This window comes from Pogona vitticeps, chromosome 6 (genome assembly GCF_051106095.1).
Source record: "Pogona vitticeps strain Pit_001003342236 chromosome 6, PviZW2.1, whole genome shotgun sequence".
NCBI classification, from domain to species: Eukaryota; Metazoa; Chordata; class Lepidosauria; order Squamata; family Agamidae; genus Pogona; species Pogona vitticeps.
In genome coordinates, this window is record NC_135788.1 from 5,368,873 (window position 1) to 5,388,564 (window position 19,692).

At 45.8% G+C, this 19,692-nt stretch overlaps 1 protein-coding gene across 1 annotated transcript in view; it reads right to left on the minus strand.

Moving 5' to 3' along the window:
• LOC110085837 (mitogen-activated protein kinase kinase kinase 3) overlaps positions 1-19,692 on the minus strand; it is an 80,304-nt gene that overhangs the window by 4,283 nt on the left and 56,329 nt on the right. Inside the window, exons 6-14 of the mRNA XM_020806339.3 lie at positions 17,636-17,749; positions 16,901-17,012; positions 9,920-10,053; positions 8,122-8,195; positions 7,221-7,288; positions 5,128-5,220; positions 3,524-3,721; positions 1,910-2,058; positions 268-399 (exon numbers count right to left, since the gene is read on the minus strand). Coding sequence (XP_020661998.2) covers positions 268-399; positions 1,910-2,058; positions 3,524-3,721; positions 5,128-5,220; positions 7,221-7,288; positions 8,122-8,195; positions 9,920-10,053; positions 16,901-17,012; positions 17,636-17,749 — 1,074 coding nt within the window. The remainder of the gene's footprint in view (positions 1-267; positions 400-1,909; positions 2,059-3,523; positions 3,722-5,127; positions 5,221-7,220; positions 7,289-8,121; positions 8,196-9,919; positions 10,054-16,900; positions 17,013-17,635; positions 17,750-19,692) is intronic.

Consider the following 19,692-nt stretch of genomic DNA (forward strand, 5'->3'; position numbering starts at 1 on the left):
CATCAAAACGGTTTGAAAGTTGGGTTGGGCGGGGCACAGGGCAAGTCATAGGGGCTGCAGGAAGAACTTTGGTGGTGGAAAGAGAGGAGAGAGACGTGGACGGAAACCTACAAGGGAAGGAAGAGGAAGAAAAGGCATGGCCACATTCGGTTCTGGGTTCCAAACTCTCATCACCATTTGGAATGCTGGGGGATCTCAACTCCTTAAACACTTTGTGCTTTTCAAAAGAAACAAACAATCCACTCACATCCATGCAGGCTGGCTTACCCCTGGCATGTATTCAACAAAGATGGACAGCTTCCTCTCTTCGGGGTCCCGCAAGCAGCCGTAATACTGTACTATCCTCTCATGGCGGAGAGTTTTGAGCAGCTGAATCTCACATTCTAAGGCATTCACTTCCTGCATTGAGACAGAAAAAGATAAAAAGGAAAAAAGGAAGGGCAATGGGTATAGCTTGTTGCTACCAGGTGGGGGGCCAAGACATATCCAGCGCAAACAGGGGCATGATATTCTCAAAGTCCTGATAAGCAAAACCCAGCTTTCTTGCAACGTTGACAAGCAACATTGTGACCTTTCTTTCTTGGTATCGCAGCACTGCACAATTTAAAATTGTGGGCACACACGAAATATAGATAAAATGAAAAACAAATTTAAATGTTAGCGTATTTTTGATCAGAAGTGGGCTATTTCTATAGCGCTACGTCAACCATTTGCTAGATCTTCTTTCGTACACGCGGCGGGGCATAAATTCCAGGCACAGAAGTGCCAAGAAAAGAAGTACCCAACCTGGCCTTGATTATTGTCCTTATTTTCCAACGTCCTTTATGCTAAGCAGCCACCAAACTTTGAAGACTTGTTATTACTTTAGTCTCTGGGCAAAACAAACAAGCAAACAAACAAACAACCAGGAGCCACAGACATGAACTGCTCTGAAAAAATGTCTGGGGAAAAAAGCCACATTCCATCATGCTCCTTCTTCGCTACAACATGAATTATGAGGCTGCCGTCTCCTGAAAAGTCCAGGAGTGTGATGTACTTCAAAAACGTCCCAGCGTATAGAGAATGCCAGCCGCAGTCTGTCCGGCCGCCGAGAGGGTCAACTGAACTTCTTCTCTGTGAGTCCCCACCATCTTGCCCTGGAGAGACCTTTTTAAGCCTCGGCACCCACATCTGGAACGCTTTCCTCCGTCATTTCTGAGATTTCTAGACCTTTTAAAGCGACTCTGCGTGGTCTAATCTGATGCATGTTATTATCTTCTTGAGAATAAATTGTGTAAGTCTGTTTCAACCAAAACAACACAAGAGTTTTGTGGTACCTCTAAGCTAACTATTTTTGTTTGACATAACACCGCATCCCACTTCCTTCAGACACACGATGCCCATGCAATTTTAGTGTTGTCACCTGTTGTTTCAAACTGCAGTTGATTTTTATGAAGTTTAATTGTACTACGTTTTACTGTTTTGTCCTATTTTAAATTGGAACTAGGCATGGGAAAGAATAAAAAAATGAATCTCGATATTCGTGAGAAATCACTGATTTGTGGAATATTCGTCTCTTCATATTCGTCAGTTCCGGAGACCTCAACGAATACAAAGGGATGAATATTTACCCTTTTTTATTCGTCTCCCCATAGCCAGAGAGGGAAAATCTAGGCTGCCAGGCCACGTAGTCTTCTCTCTCTGCCTACGAACAACCTTTTGGAGATTCGTCCCCATCTCTGATCAGAACCTACTCAGGAAGCATTTGCTGCTAAAGATGTGGCTTATAAATCTGTAATAAGATACAGTAGTAAAATACTTCAGGGAAAACACATATGTTCCCTTTCATCATGGATGAATACATGGGAATAGATCCGACGGACATGGTTTTAGCAGGGGTTTTATACTGATCCAGGGGTTTTATACTCACTTTGCTCGTCTCTTGGCTGTCGGGGTCAAAGGGCACCTGTTTGACAGACAGCTCCCGCCCAGTGTCGACGTCATAGCAAAGGTAGACTTCTCCGAAGGCCCCTCGGCCGAGCAGCTTTCCAAGCCTCCAGTTGACCGGGGCCTGCAGGGCTAAAGGGGAGACGGAAAACATTGCCAGGAAGATCAGCCAGGCATGCTGTCTCTCAAAATGCACATCAACCAACCGTCTCGAAATTTTTTGCAGCCTCCTGCGCAGAGTTTGGTGAAATCCTTTTTCCTTCTGCAAAATGTACACGCTCCAGAAGTTGGAGAACAAGGCTTTTTTCTTTTTTTTTCAAAAGGTTTTTAAAAGATGCGTGCAAATCGGTGTTTTTGGATGATGGCTAACAGAATGCCCCAGGGCAACACCACTGAATGCTTTTGGCCTTGATTTTTACACATTAGGACTACATAATTGATGGCTTAGCACTGTTGAAGTAGCTAGGACTTGCCATAGGCCTTACTATTATTAAAGCCAAGTCCTGGTCGTTATGGAACTCTTTGGTGGCTCGGTAACGCATCAGCCTTCTGCCACTCGGTGTCCTCCAAACCCCAAGTCTTATAATCCTCTCTTATTCAGCCAGCCCACAAGCTCCCCAGTCTGTCTTTATTGTCTTGTGACAGAAGGCTAGCCCTGAGGCCTAATATCACCCACCGCAGACCTCCAGCTCATGAAAGGCTCAAATCTCACAAGGTCAACTCTCTGTGTCGAATATGAATACAGCGCCCCGCATGACGATGATAATCCATTCCCTAGAAATCGCTGTTTAGCGAAAACATCGTCTTGCGAAAACCGTTTCCCCATTGGAATGCATAGAAACCCATTTAATGCGTTCCAATGGGGAAAAATTGTCACCGTTTTGCAAAGATCACCCATAGGGAAGCCATTTTGTGAAGCGCTGATCAGCTGTTAAAATGGCTGTCCTGCGAGGCATCGGTCCCGAAAACACCTGTTTTGCGAAGCGCTGATCAGTATTAAAATTGTCATCTTGGGAGAAACAGTTTGTGAAGCAGGGACCCAAACATCAACCAGCGAAAATCGCCCATTGGAATCACTGTTTTGCAAATCGCTATAGTGATCGCAAAACCTCATCGTCATGCGGATTCATCATTTTGCAAGGTCGCCGTCTAGCGAGGTACCACTGTATGACAAATAATTCCGTCATTGGCCAAGTGTAGTCCTCTTATATACACTAAGTCTGTGTGGAAACATAACGTTGTGTGGAACGGAGAAACACAACACTAGTCCTCCTCAGATCAGTTGGGGGTCTGGTTCTGCATTTCAGCAGTGAAGAAACACCCTCGCAAGCCAAGTCTGAACAGCTCTTTTAAGAGTTCATTCGAAGTCTAAATTAGCAAATTTACTGTCACCCAGGGCTCCATCTTTGGGTGAAGCTTAAGCCATCCTGGTCAGAGCTCAGTGCGACCAACAATTAATTCATGAATTAATTAGATCCGTCTCCCGCCCATCTGGTCTATGCGACCACTCTAGGTGGCTAGATCCAGAAGGCACAGATCCAGAAGAGGCCTGTCAAGAATCACCACCAAAGAGAAAATGCACTAGGAGGTAACTTACTGTTCCTCGTCTTGGCCGGAGAAGAGCCGAAACCTTGGAAAATCTTGTCACAGTTGGCCCACCACTTGTTCCCCCCACGTTCCTCGTACCGCAAGGTGACAAGCTTGTTGTCCCCATTGAAGCTCTTTGTCCGGCTGGACGGCAGAAGCTGGAACAAGTTCTCCGGAGGAACGTAACTCCTGGGGAAAGTTCTTCGGCCTTTGAGAGAAGAAGGGAGAGGGGGAAATGGGCCAAAATCACACCCAGATGAAATGCAGAGTATGTTGCCGAACCCGGTATTCACGGACAGTATTTTGCCAGTTTCGAACTAAAGAGGGAACAAATCTCATCCTCAAATCTGGAATGTATGACATTTTGCTTTCTTCAATGCGTGGCATGAGACACCTCTATTTGTTTCACTGCATTACATTTTTAGCCATTATTTCTAGCAGATTTATGGTGCAAACATGTTAAAAGTTGCAAATGCATGGAAAAGGCCCCTGACTAATCAGCCAATTAATCCCTAGGATCAGCCGTTAAACCAGCATTTTTTTACAAAATCTTTGCACACAGAATACTGTTTTAAATCCGCTTAGGTCCTCTTCTAAACCAGGAGCAATCACCTGTTCCTTGACAGCAATCACCTGTTTCTTGATACACAGGACCTTGCATAGTAATCTGCTGCATGCGAATTATTGACGCAGGAGGGATAAGATTCTGTACCGGATGTAAAGCACTCACGGGAACAGATCAGCACAAGGCAGAAGCAATGCCTGACTTTCTCCATATCACATTGGGATAAAAGAACAGCGAGGCGGTAGTGATCCCTAACAATCAAACGTCGATTCCTGAGAGTCCACCATCAGCAGACACCCAGTCTATTTAAACAGAGGTAATGGGTGGGGATTCCCAGTGTGGTGTAGTGGATACAGCGATGGGCTAGGATTCCGGAGAATAGGGTTCGAATCCTCACTTTATGTATGCGTTTTATTTGAATTGGATTGTTTGCTTTTACCTGCTGTAAACCACTCAGAATAGAGCGTCACACTAGTCGGTCGGCAATTAATTTAATTAATTTGGCAATTAATTTAAGAAATAAATCATAAATAAGCTGATAAAACCACTCCTTAACTATCTCACCGACCTTGAAAGCCCCATTAGGGTCACTTTAAGTCGGTTGTGACTCGACAGCACAGAACGCAATAGATAGGGTGATGGTGGTGGTTATAGAGATACTGTATTTTTCCATGCATAAGATGCCCCCATGTATAAGACGCCGCCAATTTTCTAATCCAAAATTAAGAAATCTATGTGGGGCTTAGCAAGTGTAGGGGTAAAGGGATCAAAGCGCTGCAGGAGCACTTTGATCCCTGCTTTCCCCTCTACTTGTTTGTTCTCTCCTCAGCTTACTTCCATGTATAAGATGACCCTTAATTTTTAGTCTAAAGATTTTAGACAAAAGTATAGTCTTATACGCGGAAAAATACGGTAATATCAGCTTCAGGATTTTATCCCTCTCAAACTGTACATAATAACATCCTCAAGAAGCCCCATGGTTTGATACATCCCAAATCTGCAATTCATCACCAAACGGCGGTACGCTCTTCCCGAAGAAACCACCTTACCATCGTTGTAGTCTTTACGGCTCTGGGAGAGATGGTATTGTCTTGGGAACGTCCCTCCTTTCCCAAATCTCTCGCAAAACGGGATGTCGAAATCTTTTAAAAGGGCAGAGACAAAGTTTTTAGAAAAAGAAAACCAAGACCTTTTTTCATGCTCTACCCACGACACACCTGCCCCGCCAAAATCCAAGACACCAGGCCGCCCCTATTTCAAAATGGTACACACGCTAAAAACGAAGATCGGCCAGGTTCACGCCAAATCCTGAGCCATATTTTGGACTGAGCTAAAGAGAGCAGGACACATTGCATGCTCTTTGATTCTTTTCAGTCCCCATGGGCATGAGGAAATGTTGCCACCTTTACGTTGGGCTCTTCTTTAGCCGTGGGATTCCATTTTTTTAAAAAACTGTAGAAAATGTTTTGGGGTGGTGCTGGTGGTGGAATGGGTAGCTTGTCCTTAAACTCAAATCCCACTTTCAAAGGCTGTAGGTGAAGATACAGACCGTTGGCTGTCTCTCAGAGAGAGGAGGGATGGTTCAAATGAAAGCAGGAAATAGGCACAATTGCCAATTTAAAAAAAACACCACGCATTCCCCAAAAAGAACATGCGGGAGAGAGATCACACACACCAAGCAAAAGGATCTGCTGGCGTTGGACCAACGGAAAAGGAAAAAAACAGCAGACATAGTTGGCTAGTTCGACAGAAGCAAAGAGGTCTATCGTGATCTTCCACTGTTTAATTCACTCAGAGCCACATTGGAGTTCATCCATAAAGCCCCCTTATCCATCCCCTCTCTCTCATCCAGCAGGGCCAGCCCTGCCATTAGATAGAGTGGCATCGTTTAGGATGTCCTGAAAAGAGAAGCCAGGGGCTCCTTATTCCCTTTCTTATTATCTGGTTTTCCTGCCACAGGGGAAAAGAAGGACTCCTGAGAAGTTGGGGGGGGGGGAGGGTGGCCCTTTAAGCTACTCTGCCTCAGTTGGCAAAATGCTGTGGGTCATCACCGCCACACAAATAAACCTTCCCAATGAACTGTACCGGTGAGCAGCTTACTGTTGTTTCTGCTTATGTCCTTCTCCCCCACTGGTGCAAAAAAAAAAAAAGGACCTCAATTTTCTCCCAAAAGTGGCTTGGGGTGTACATTTCAACACCTCCCTCCTAGAAACCCTACATGTGATATTGGTTGTATAAAAGAGTCGGAGCCACGGACCAACGGGCACAATGAGAGCCACATCCTTGTGGCCCCAGCAAAGGGCTTTTTTTCCCCCCTCCAAGAGAAAGCGGAGCGTTGCAACCCAGGGGGGTTGCAACGCTCCGCTTTCTCTTGGAGAGAAAACTTTAAAACTTTTAAAAACGTTTAAGCCTATTAAAACTTTACTCATCCGCCTGGCCTTATTCGGAACTCGGATTCCATGGCTTAAGTCAGCACCACTGCAACAGGCCAAATATTGTCTTTTCATCCTCTGGGCCCCCTGCCATCTATTCATTTTTTAATAGCAGAGGTCACTACAATATAACAATGATGAAATTTTCCATTATTTCACCCACAGCACATGTACGCTCAAGCAAAGATTTCGGCCAGAGAGAGAGAGCGAGAGAGAAAACTCTCTAAGTTTGCATGTAGGGTTTTGAAGTCTGGGAGTCGCTAATGTCCTAGTTCTCTAAGCTCAGGTGCCCCCCTTTTGCCATGGCCATGTTGCTCCGGCGCTAAAAGGCTCTAGTCCTCAGCTCAGATCTGCCATTGTGCCTTGCATGCACAAACTTATAAAAGAAATCTCTCCAGCTTTCCCTTAAAAACTGGTAGGGTTCGGCATGAACCAGATTTTTTTTTTAAATGGATTCGTGTGCTGCGTTGCTTTTAAATGTGCATCTAGTCTTGATTTTATTTACCATGTTCATGTAATATTTGTTTAGTTCCTTTTTTAAATATTTGTATACTTACTGCTTTAAGCCGCTTTGGGTCCTTTTTTTAAGGAGGAAGGCGAGATAACAATATTTTAAAGAAACAAATAAATAAAATAAACATCCTTGTGTGGGGAAACTTCTCACTTAACGTCAAGCCCTTTAGGGAACCACCCCTGTCTCCAGTAATTACCGAGGCAATCAAGACTGTCTTTGGCTTCTCTCTTCCGTCTTGACACAGGCGTTTGGCTAAAGGGTGGGCTGTCAGGAAAGAGGAAAAACTACATGAGATCCAAGCTCATAAACCTAGCCATAGGCAGTGCTTATCCTGAGATGACAAGGGCTGACAAAATAATAAGACCACAGATCTATATGACACTTCTGAGACCACTCAGAGTAATTAATGCCCATGCTGCATATAGCTGATATGATAACCAGCATGGGCATAACAGATTACTTTACCACCACTGTCAATTTTCAGTAATTAAAGACCTCCTCCTCGCGTCCTGCAGCTCCCTAGGTTCCCAACAAAGAAAAGGGGTTACTTTGGACCCAGAGGGGCTTCACAACAGGAAGAAGAAATGTTTAATTTCCAAAAATTGTCTCCGCTGATAACATCCTTAGCTTTATACCAGTGAATTTACACAGACAGGATTTCAGCCATTCTTTCTCAAGTTAACCAACCTGGGTCTCCAACCATTAAGGATAGAAAGGAGACAACTCTAGATTAGAGTTTGCATCCCTTAGACAAAAAGTGAGAGGAAATTAAATAGACTAAAATAAATACAGAATCTCAGAGTTAAGTTTCAAATTTATTACCTGTCAAGAGGTGGGAGAATTAGTAGAAAATGCTTGAGTTCTTCGGAGAGCTCAGTGGCTAATACAAATTTTATTGATAGTTAATTTACTGTAAACTTGGGAGGATAAAGAACCTCTTGACTGTCACATAACACGTGGCAAGATTTTCTCTCCAAGGGTTGCCTGTGGGTTCTGCAGGCCTGACTCTGATCAGGAGCCGAGAAGGCCGATCAGCTACCTTCAGCACCACGATCTCAAACTCTGAAAAACTAAATCCGCTTATGATCTGGTCTTACCTGTCTACAGATCTGTCCAAGGACTGGCAGCTTCCTGAGAGAGAGTCATCTGGACTGATAAAGGGTTCTAATAACTTTTGAGAGAGAGAAAAAGGGATTATGTGAGGAAGAGGTGAAAAACACATGGAAGCAAACCCTGTTTTTGGCAGGTAGAAGCGCAGTGGCACATCTGTGCCGGGGTTTTGTTAAATCTCCCTATAGTGGCATTGGATTTAAGCACACTAGTAATTGTAAAAATGTTGCACGGATGCAACAAAACAAGAACAGCAGTAAGGGAATGTAATTCAGCCATATTGCTCAGACCCTTCTTTCTAAAAACGCTTCCTAGCTTTTGATAAATATAAAAATCCCATATCCTCTTTCAAACTTGCCTTGCTGCCATTATTTTAGTAGAATTTGAAATACAGTGACCAAAAAAATGTCAAAAACATTTCTCAATTTTGGAAGCAAGTCAGTCTTCAAATGTCTTTATGTATCAATTAAAGCGCGCCACAGGGCATCATAAGATCATGCGATAAATAGCGTTCTGAGAAAGCAATGTATTTTCCCCTTGTTTACAAATAAAAAATGGTCATGTTGGATATATTTTTTCAAACTACAGGTGCCTCCCCCCTGCAGTTCTGGTATACCCCTTGAAGGAAAATCAATGTTATAGACAAATGCGGTGTTTCCAGTCTTTGCCCTGCTCCATCCCATAACTCTTTGGCTCCAGGCACTGCCTCCTTTGCCAAATACACTGTCAGACAATTGCTATTCATTAATAGGAATAACACTGCTCCTCCATGCATGTGGAAAGACTAACATGATTTGGAGGAAGTGGTTCAAAAATGCTCTTTTCCTGCAAGAAAATGTTCACATGCAAAATGGATTCATCCCAATGGTGGTGTTGGAGGAGAGCTTACCACAGATCATCAGCAAAGATGGGTTCTAGATCCAATCAAACCTGAACTCTTTCTAGAAGCTAACAGGGCTCAAACTGAGACAATCAGGTTTCGAAAAGAAAAGACAATAAGGCGAGGAAAAGTGGAAAGCAGTAGGAAAGGAGGGAAAACCCTAACATGACATGGATTGATGCAGAAAAGGAAGCCACAGCCTTCATTTGGAAAGATCTGAGCAGAGCTGTGAATAACAGAACCTTCGGGAGGTCATGCATTTGTTAAGTTGAAAGTAACTGGATGGTACATGACAATACCACAATTCAGAACAAGCATCCAAACTGGTTTGATGGGGTCCCTGTGTGAATGTGCTGGAGAATGACAGATCCTCCATTCAGGAAAATACTTGCTTAGAGAAAAGCCAAAAGTGTTTCATTTCTACATTGAGGGAAACCCAACCTCTACAGTGGTGGCCCGCATGACAATGATGAAATCGCATGACGATGACTTTTTTGCAAAATGATGTTTCCTATGGGATTTTTTCACTGGATGTCAATTAGGTCCTTGCTTCGCGAACCGTTTATTCGCAAAATGATGATTTTTCCGGCTCTGCAAAATGGCTGCCCTGTGTTTTCTGGACCCATGCCTCACAGGACAGCCATTTTAACATCTGATGGGTGCTCGGAAAATGGCTTCCCCTATGGGCGATCTTCGCTGGATGACGAGGTAACTTCCCCATTGGTTTCAATGCATTCCAATGGGGAATTGTTTTTCGCATGACGACGATTTCACTTAACAGCGATTTTCCTGGAACGGATTATCGTCGTCATGTGGGGCACCACTGTATATCCTTGCTGCCCACTGCTTAGTAACAAGCCTGTAAATTTTTGAAGCTAAGAAGAAAGGCAGGGCCTTCAACTTACATTTTGGTCCATCATTTCAGGTATAAACTCCCCTTCGCTGTTGATGCTGGTGTAAGAACCCTGCCGGGCAATCTGCTGCTGTTCTTCAGGAACACTCCCAGGGGGTGGAGAACTTCGGCCTGTGTGCAGAGAGCCTGCCAAGGGTGGGAAAAGCGTTGAGAAAACAGGACCAGGCATCTATCTGCCCAGTTACGGTCTGCAAACGGTCTTCACAAAGCAGAGACCCACATTGGGGGATTGCAAGGAAAGACAGAAAGAAGTGGGCACGCTTAAGCCTTAAGAAAAGAAGACTTCAAGGGAGACAGGATAGCACTTTTCCAATATTTGAAAGGTAGCCCTACAGAGGAGGGACAGGATCTGTTCTCCATCATCATCTCCGAGGGCAGGGCACATAAAAATGAGATCAAGCGACGGGAAACCAGATTTAGGATCAATATCAGGAAAAACATCTTAACTGTTAGAGCAGTACAACAGTGGAACCCATGACCTCAGGGGAAGGCAGTGAGCTCTCCAACGCTGGAGATGTTCAAGAGAAAATTGGACCACTCTCGGTCAGATCTGCTTCGATTGGGATCCCTGCCTTGAGCAGGGGGTTTGGACTCGATGGCCTTATTTATAGGCGCCCTTCCGACTCCATGATTCTACGATTCTAAGTTTCTCTTTAAAAAAGCACGGAAGAAGGTAAAAGCCCAAACACGTCTGGTCTTTTCAATTAATGATCCCATCTTATTACATACACCCTTCGGTGTAACTCTGTCAGCACAGCTCTTGAGTGGCAAACTGCCACCAGTCAAGACAGGGGCCCTGGCTTTTCTAGCCACGTGCCAAGTCATGTGGTTCCTTTGTGAGAAGAAGAAAAAACATACACCCTGTCCTAATTTCTTAATTGGCAGCAATTCACAGCTCAAAGCTGCACCAGTGGAATTACACCCACTGCATGGAACTACCAGGATTCTGGCCGATATTTTCAACATTATAAAAAGCTGATGGTTCAACTCCTGTTTCCCTGTGCATATTTAACATGGTATTTTAATCTGTGTAAATATTTCCGTGGAGGTTATTTCTCCTCTGCATTTCAGGTTTATATGTGTTATTATATCCCAATCTGTGCAGGGTTGGCTAGCAGCTATTTCATGGGTTTTTCTTGTTTATGCACCATCCCACCAGTGGGGCCCCATCCAGCCAAGTTGATCAATGCCAGCTGGCGCTCATTCCTTCCTATTCCAGAGAGCTTTCCTCCAGTCTGGTACTGGAACTATTTTAACAGGAAGAGTCCGGATCTTCTGCAGGGGTGTAAAGTAAATGATATAGCTGACCTAAAGGTAAAGGTTCCCTTTGACATTTAGTCCAGTCGTGTCCGACTCCAGGGCACGGTGCTCATCCCCATCTCCAAGCCGTAGAGCCAGCGTTTGTCCGAAGACCATTTCCATGGTCATGTGGCCGGCGCGACTAGACACGGAACGCCGTTATCTTCCCACCGAGGTGGTACCTATTTATCTACTCACATTTTTACATGCTTTCGAACGGCTAGGTTGGCAGGAGCTGGGACAAGCGACGGGCGCTCGCTCCATTGCGTGGATTCGATCTTACGACGGCTGGTCTTCTGACCTTGCAGCGCAGAGGCTTCTGCGGTTTAACCCACAGCGCCACCATGTCCCTATTATAGCTGACCTATAGCCTTCCTGTACAGACAGATAGGGCAAATACAGCCAACAAACAATACTAAGAACAAAAAAGTGTTCCCCCCACCCCCCCGTGTACAAGGCCGTTGAGACATCGTGGTGTCGAAAGTATCAGGGGATGATCAGAACCATCCTGGTTCAAATCACCAGTCAGCTCACATGGTGACCAGGGGTTAATGGTTGCCATCTTAGAACTGCAGATCTGGAAGGGATCCAGTGGATCATCCAGTCCAGCCCCTGCCAAGGAGGCACAACGGGGAATCGAACTCCCAACCCTTAGCTCTTCAGCCGACTGCAAGCTATCTAGCAGTTCCTCTCCCAGATTAACCAACCTCATGGGATTCTCGTGCAGAGAAAATGAAAAAAAGAGAGAAAAGATGCCCCTTGAGTTCCTCAGAAAAAGGAAAAGAGATAATCATTATACGTAGAACCATATAATAAGATATATAGGCATTTAATCAAAAAGGTAAACGCAACAAGCCATAGCCTTTTGTGTGCCAGTGTACCATCCTCATCATTTCAATAATACTGTATTTAATAATGATGAATTACAGATCATGTAAACAAAAAGAAAAACCATCATTAATCTTCAGGACATGTAGCAAATTTGCTGCCATGCTTAAAAAAGAAACAGGACAAAATAAGAGGGCTTTGTGAGCAGAAAAATGTTTCAGGTTTTTTATTCTAAGTACGTTATGTCCTTTTCCTGCTGGGACCTTTCTGGTTCCTTTCCACTACGCTATTTTAAAGGAATCTGCATATACTGTGGGTGCAGAGAGAGGGGAACATACGACCAGAGCCAGCGTGACCTTGCTTAACTTTACTCTCCCCCTGCATGACCATCAAAGGACCTTTGCCAACTTTGGCCTGGCTTCATTTCCCCCGGTTTCCTCTCCTATTTCACTGTGTCCAAAAGCTGATCATTGGGGAAATGGCACAATTCTTGGCATCGGTACTACCCATATCCAACAACGTGGGCAACGGAGGGAAGTACCGTTCCACCGGCTAGCAGGATTGTGCAGTCCCCCCCATCAGGAGACCCCATTGGATTCCAAAAGATCTCCTGTATAGAGAATTAGTGCAGGGAAATCGCCCCAGAGGGAGACCACAGCTGCGATCCAAGGAGATCTGCAAGCGGGATCTGAAGGCCTTAGGAATGGACCTCAACAGATGGGAAACCATGACATCTGAGCATTCAGCCTGGAGGCAGGCAGTGCATCACGGCCTCTCCCAATTGGAAGAGACCCTTGTCCAGCAGGCCGAGGCAAAGAGGCAGTCACGAAAGCAACAAAATCAGGGAGCTGGACAGGGGACAGATTGTATTTTGTGTCTTCAGCGTGGAAGGGACGGTCCCTCTCGAATTGGCCTCCTCAGCCATACTAGACGTTGTTCCAAGACCTCCATACAGAGCACGTGACCATTGTCTCTCGAGACTGAAGGATGCCTACATCAGGAGACCTGAACCACTGGAAGTAGACCCAGCTGCACAGACCTGACCTGTCCCCAGACGGAAGAGTGTGCCCAGCTAGCACCACTGCGCACCACGTGGAGCCCCAGGGCTGTGGTACTCAAGCTAGGATCTCTAGGGCTCAACTCCCAGCATGGCCAAGACATCTGCCACAAGAGGGAGACTGACGGCAACTCCTGGCGACAAATAGCTTTTGCTCTTCTTGAGAATCGGCAATGACGCTGGCAGGAAAGGAAGTCGTTCTCTGGAGACAGAGGCTGGGGGACAGAGGAGCAGGAATCCTTATGGCTCAACTGCACCTATAAAGGCTTCTGCACGCCCAAACAGGGAAGATGATGTTTAAAAGACAACCGAGGATAATCCCATTATACTTATAGCTTCTTCGTCACCACCATCAAAGGAGTCTTCTTTCTTGCTTTTGGCTTATTATGCTTCAGCACTGGAATAAGCAGGGCATCCGATAGATAAAAGGCAAAGGTTCTTCTTGACATTTAGTCCAGTCGTGTCCGACTCTAGGGGGCGGTGCTCATTTTCGTTTCCAACCCATAGAGCCAGCGTTTGTTTGAAGACAATCTTCCATGGTCACGTGACCAGCGCAACTAGACACAGAACGCCATGACCTTCCCACCGAGGTGGTACCTATTTATCTACTCGCATTTTTCACGCTTTCGAACTGCTAGGTTGGCGGGAGCTGGGACAAGCGATGGGCGCTCACTCCGTCGCGTGGATTCGATCTTACAATTTGCAGCATAGAGGCTTCCGCGGTTTAACCTGCAGCGCCACCAAGTCCCCTTCAGAGCATCCGACACTTTATGGTAAAACAATCCAATTCTATGCCACTGCTTTTCATGTCCAAGGTCCATCTTTGCACAAGGACGCCTGGCTTTGTAACAAAAACTAGGGGTCATGTTTTTCCTTCTCTTACACTCATAAAGAGTAGGACTAAGCTTTGTTCAAAGACACTGAAAGTCTTCATCTGCAATATTTTACAGAAGCTTCAAACTCAGCATGAGAGGGGAACTTCCCACTGCCTGCCTCATAAAAGTTTCCAAACTCCTTAAGCATGTCTCTCTACATATATTAATGTGATTGTATTTTGGGATTTTGAATCAATTCAGCCCAAGCTTCCACATTGAATTCCAGCAGTCCCAACCACCCTGTGCTGAGCGCACCGCCTCCCTTACAGAAGAATAAGAAACGTACGCAGTCTGCCAACAAGAGTTTCGCATGCATTCCGAATTCCATAGGCCTGCTTCGGGCAAAAGGAGAAGAAGGGTTGGCAGGCCAGAGAAAAACAGCAGCAGCATTAACTTGGTTCAAGTACAAGATGCCTCTTGCAGAGACTCAATGTAACAGCAGACCGGCACATTTTGTCTCAGGAACAACCACACAAATGCCTCCCAAATTTCCGTGCAAACCCTCAACAGTGACACAAGGAAGAAGAGTCTCCGTAATTAAATCTATGTGATGTATAAAGTCTACAAGCCGTGTCAAAAATGGGGTGGTCATTTGGTCATCTTCCCCGGCTCCGGCAAAGGACTCAGAACATGAGTTAGTTGGAAAATGAGAAATCTCTTATCAGGCATATAGCTGCACAGTCCCCTAGAAAAAGGGAATGATCAACCACTTCTGAGTGCTCTCTACCTAGAAAACTTTGAAAAGGGTCACCATAAGTAAGAACGGACTTGACGGCACACAATTATCATTTATTACATATCTTAATAACATTGCCCAAATCTGAATCAGTATCTAGGTGTTCATTACCAGAGGCAATGGCCTGCCAACCCTTCTTCTCTCTCTCTCTTGGAACTTCTCTGTCTGAAGCCACGAATGAAGGACAGTAGGAAGACACTTCTAGGACACTTCCCGGTTGACCAAGCTTGCTAGTGATGGCAAAAGACCCACCACTGACTCTTACAATCACATCATGCTTAATCAGTTGAAAGGCATCATAGCACCTCTCAGTCCTGGTGGTCAAAGCTGTTCATCCCTTAAGGTTTCAATCAAACCCAGACAGATCACGGCTTCATTCATTTATGATATTAACAACCCAGTTTTGGAAGGCCACCTCTCACAGAGCTACACACAAAATAACAAATGTGGAACCATAGAATAACTGAGTTGCAAGGGTCCTATAAGGCCATCAAGTCCAACTGCCTGTTCGCAGCAGGAATCCAAATCCAAGCAGTTCTGACAGATAGTGGTCCAATTTTCTCTTGAATGCGCGCTCACCTCCTCCCCCTGAGGTCACTATTTCCATTGTTGTACTGCTCTAACTGTTAAGAAGTTTTTCCTGATATTCAGCTGAAATCTGGCTTCCTGTAGTTCGAACTCATCATTACGTGCCCTGCACTCTGGGATGATCGAGAACAGATCCTGCCCCTCCTCTCTAGGACGACCTTTCAAATATTGGAAAAGTGCTATCCTATCTCCCCGCATTCTCCTTTTCTCAAGGCTAAACATGCAAGTGTATAATAAACACAGAAAACAGATGGACGAGGAGTTATCGCTTTGCAGCCTCCAGACCTCCAGTTTCCAGTGCCAGCAGTAAAGAGACACCCCCATAAGGCTTCTTAAAGATCTGTACCAAAGGGTTCAAACAAGTATCAGCCTGCAGGGCGTTTCGACCGCTGGGGGGAGCCACCACCGAGAAGACCTGGCCTCTCTTGCTTGCAAACTAACCTCTTTTAGTGTTCTTTGGTGTATGTGACTGGGTTGTTTTCAACTCACAGTGAAGGGCTTCACTGGGTTCCTAGCCAAAGAGTCCATATTGGTTCTGTTGGACCCTTCTTCCCAAATGGTAAGGAGGATTTAAACCTCAGCATGGTGGGCCAAAATGGTCCTCTGTATAGCCTCCGTGTGCAGTGGGCACCCAGCTCTTTCATGATATGCCCCAGTTCCTTCTGCCCCTGGTTCAGCTTAGTAGACAGGATCCTTCTTTCCACCCCCACCCCCCAGGATCCCATGTTCATCAGCCAACTTCAGGAACCCATCCCTCATCATCACACTAGTTCAAGAAGAAGAACGAGAGGCACTTCCGCCTTGCCAGAGGGTGGATCCTTTCCCTGGAAGCTAATCTAAGGATTATCTAATCTAAGGAAAGGTCCAAAGCAAATATTCCTTGCCAGAGACGTATTTCACCTTTCAGCCAGCTTCAGCCAAGCCCTGGCACAGAACACGACAAGGTTGCCATCCAACCACACCCAAGCCGTAAATGCTCCACAACCTTTCTGTGACCTTCGACACCACTCCTCAGGGCGATTTTTGCCACCAACGGAAGAGTGGCAGAACGTGATCACAACGAAAGCCTCTCTCTTCCCCTTTAGGCCCTGGGCACAGAATAAACTTCTATTATTATGTGTTTGCTGAATTTATACCCATGGAGCTCAACACAGAGCAGCCAGGTGGATTCCCATGGTTGGCGTCTCACCTCCAGGGAAAGAGCAGATCTGAGATCTGTGTCCATGCAGCTCTGGCGACCTGGGCTTGAAGGCCACAACCTTGGCGAGAGGCCCACAGGCGGCTACGGGTCATTAACCGCCAGCCTGGCAACCTCCATGTTCAGATGGGAAGTTGTGACAATTATCACTTGAGGAAGGGCACTTGCCATGCTTTGGCACGGTTTGGCAAATCGGGCCCACAGGTTTTTGGGCAGGTGCCCCAGATTCTGTCCCTTTGCTGAATCAAGAGGAGGAGGTGGGGCATGGAAGCTGGACCACCCATACAACACCTGGGGGCCTTGATCCGCCAGACTGCGCCGAAGCACCCATCTCTAGTTACCGCGCGGACAGGAAGAACAGAAGGAGTCTCACCGATCTTGATCTCACCCACCTGTTGAATGCTTCCGCGTTCTCTCCGCATCTTTGTACAAAGATCCCATAATATCTCCCATGGATTTCGACATCCTCATCTCATGCTGCTTGCTGTTGTTGGGCTGCAGAGGCTGGAGACGACAGACGAGAAGTTAGCCCCGAAGGATGATGCAAACACCACCCGGAGTGTCTCTCCTCAACGTCATCTACCTGGCCCACCAGATCCTCCCAGGGTATGATCCCCCGGGTAATTTTAATGCGTTTCTATAGGCTTTTTAATTTCGCTTTACGATGTTTTCGTTCTACAGCGATTTCGCTGGAACGGATTATCCTCGTCAAGCGAGGCACCCCTGTATAGCGTTCGCTATAATCCATTTTTTCAGCATCCTCAGGGAAGGAACCTAGAACCAATTTCTGGATACAGGGGGTCCTACTGTATGTTAGCCCTTTTGGCCAGATTTCCCTCGAGGGCCGCCAGCTGGTAACCAGGAGATAAGCTGCCTCATCCAAAGGCTCAAAACAGCAACGGGAGGAAATAAGAAACGGCTTCAAAAGTAGAGTGATCTGAATGGAAATCATATCAAATGATGAGATGCCAATTTTTAAGAGGGCGCCCTTAGGACAACCCTGCCATCGGATACGCTTTTTAAAACATACAAGCGCTTTCTCTCTTCCAGAGAATAACAGCGCAATTTCTCTTTGTTCACCAATGAAGAAAGAGAGAGAGAAAGAGAGAGAGAAAACAGCCGCTCACGTTAGTTTTCTTTGGCGTTTTCACAAACACTCTCAGGCTCTTGAGGGAAGGGCTGAGATCCAAGTGCTCCACCGCTCGGTCCAAATCTTCCTGGGATTTCAGGGGGATCAGGAGCTGGGGAAAAAAAAGACTGAACAAACACCATGCCTGCAGCTGACTTACAAACAAGAGCAAACAGAGGAAACCGAAGAGCAGCAGGGGGCTTGGGAACGGCGGGGAGGCCGACGGTCGCGCCCGGGGCCAGCGTAAGCGAAGGGGAGGCTTCTGGCGGAAAACGGAACCGAACATCTGGGAGCTTTAACCTTTTCTTCCCAGATCCGCCTCCCCCGGAGGAATCGAAGGAAAGTTATCAAAACAACAGCTCGCAAAGGGAAAGGGGGCGAAGTGTCCCTGGCTCGGCCGGACAGAAAGGTAAACAAAGCGCTGGGGAACTGAATCCAAACTTTGGGATGTGTGTGGATCTGCAGAAGGTCCGAGACCATTCATCCTGAACACGGCTTTACTTTGCCGGCTTTGTGACCAGCAGGCACCCGTCTCTTCATGCAACCGCTTGCAAACGGGTGCTGGAAAAAGTGTGCTTAGGCGGCAATGATCAGCATGGCCTGAGAACCTGATTCAGCTGGATCAGGTATGGGAGGCATTAAAACTAAGGCCAAAAAACCCTTTTCTCCTTTGACTGGAGAAAGTGACGGGTTTTGGATCGCCTCCAATCATTGGGAGATGAATGCAAAAGGATGACTGAGGCAAGGAACGTAAGACAAGGTCTTCTCTGTGACTGCGTCCAGGTTCTGGAATACAGTGGTGCCCCGCATAACGAGCGCTTCGTTTAATGACGAATCCGCATAGCGATGTGTTTTTTGCAATCGTTTTTAATGGTAACATAGCGATGTTTTTAAAACAGCTGATCGGCGGTTCCAAAATATGCATCCAGGATCATCTCTCACTGCTTTTGGCCACCCAGCTAAGACTTCATTATTTATGCCAACAGATTTTGACCTGCTTAGTTGAGGCTTCCAGCTGTGGAGAACCCTCACTTCAGGTTTTTTCCCCCTCTGCAGCACTCATCTCTGTTGTGTTGATTTTAAGTTGTCGCAGTCGTTCGTCACTGGTTTATTTGATTGGGTTCTAGTTGCTGCAGGGCAGGCAGAGCCATGCAAATCCTCTGGAAGGGTGGAATGGCCCTTCTAGTAAGTGATGAACACGGATCCTGCACTCCAATTTCCTAACTCAAACCACTCTGAGATGCAGGTAGAAGACACCATGTAATGTCACGCTAGCCAATGCCCCACAATTCCTTGCCTCTAGAACGCTAGCCTAGGAAGCAACATCCCTACAATGAAGTGCTAGATGTCCTTTGTACGGGGAGTGGAGGAGACAACTTTCACAGTCAGAGGCCAGAATACTGGCACTTCTAAATAGACGGAGATGCCAAAGTATTTTCAAGTACACTTTGGAGCACATACTCCAAGTCAACGCTAGACTTGTTGAGCAACAGCTAAGACAGTGATACAAGGTGTACCCTGGTGATTTCTTTCATATTTTCTCAATTTCAGCCTCTAACCCATCTCCTAGCCTTCCATCTCTCTGATTCTGGGGTTGATAATACTAAAGAATCTTCCAAGACGGTTGCAGAGATTCCTGTCATAATGTATACACAGCACTTTGGGCACCCAACTGCTAGCTACATCATCATCATCATCATCATCATCATCATCATCATCATCATCATCATCATCATCATCATCATCATCATCATCATAGTTGTGCCCCAATTAACGATTGCCCCGCATTACGACGAATCTGCTTTACAACAATCATTTTGTGATCCTGGAACTGATTATCGTCATTAAGCGAGGCACAACTGTATTACTACTACTACTGCTACTACTGCTACTACTACTACTACTACTATTCAGAAACACCAGGCACAGTCAAAATTCTAAAAAACTTCAACTCATATTATATAACAGATACAAGTTTCAACCAAAAACCTAAGTCTCTGTTAAATATCGGCGCAAGATGCATGCTGTTTCTAATATGGACTTTTTTTGCAGCTC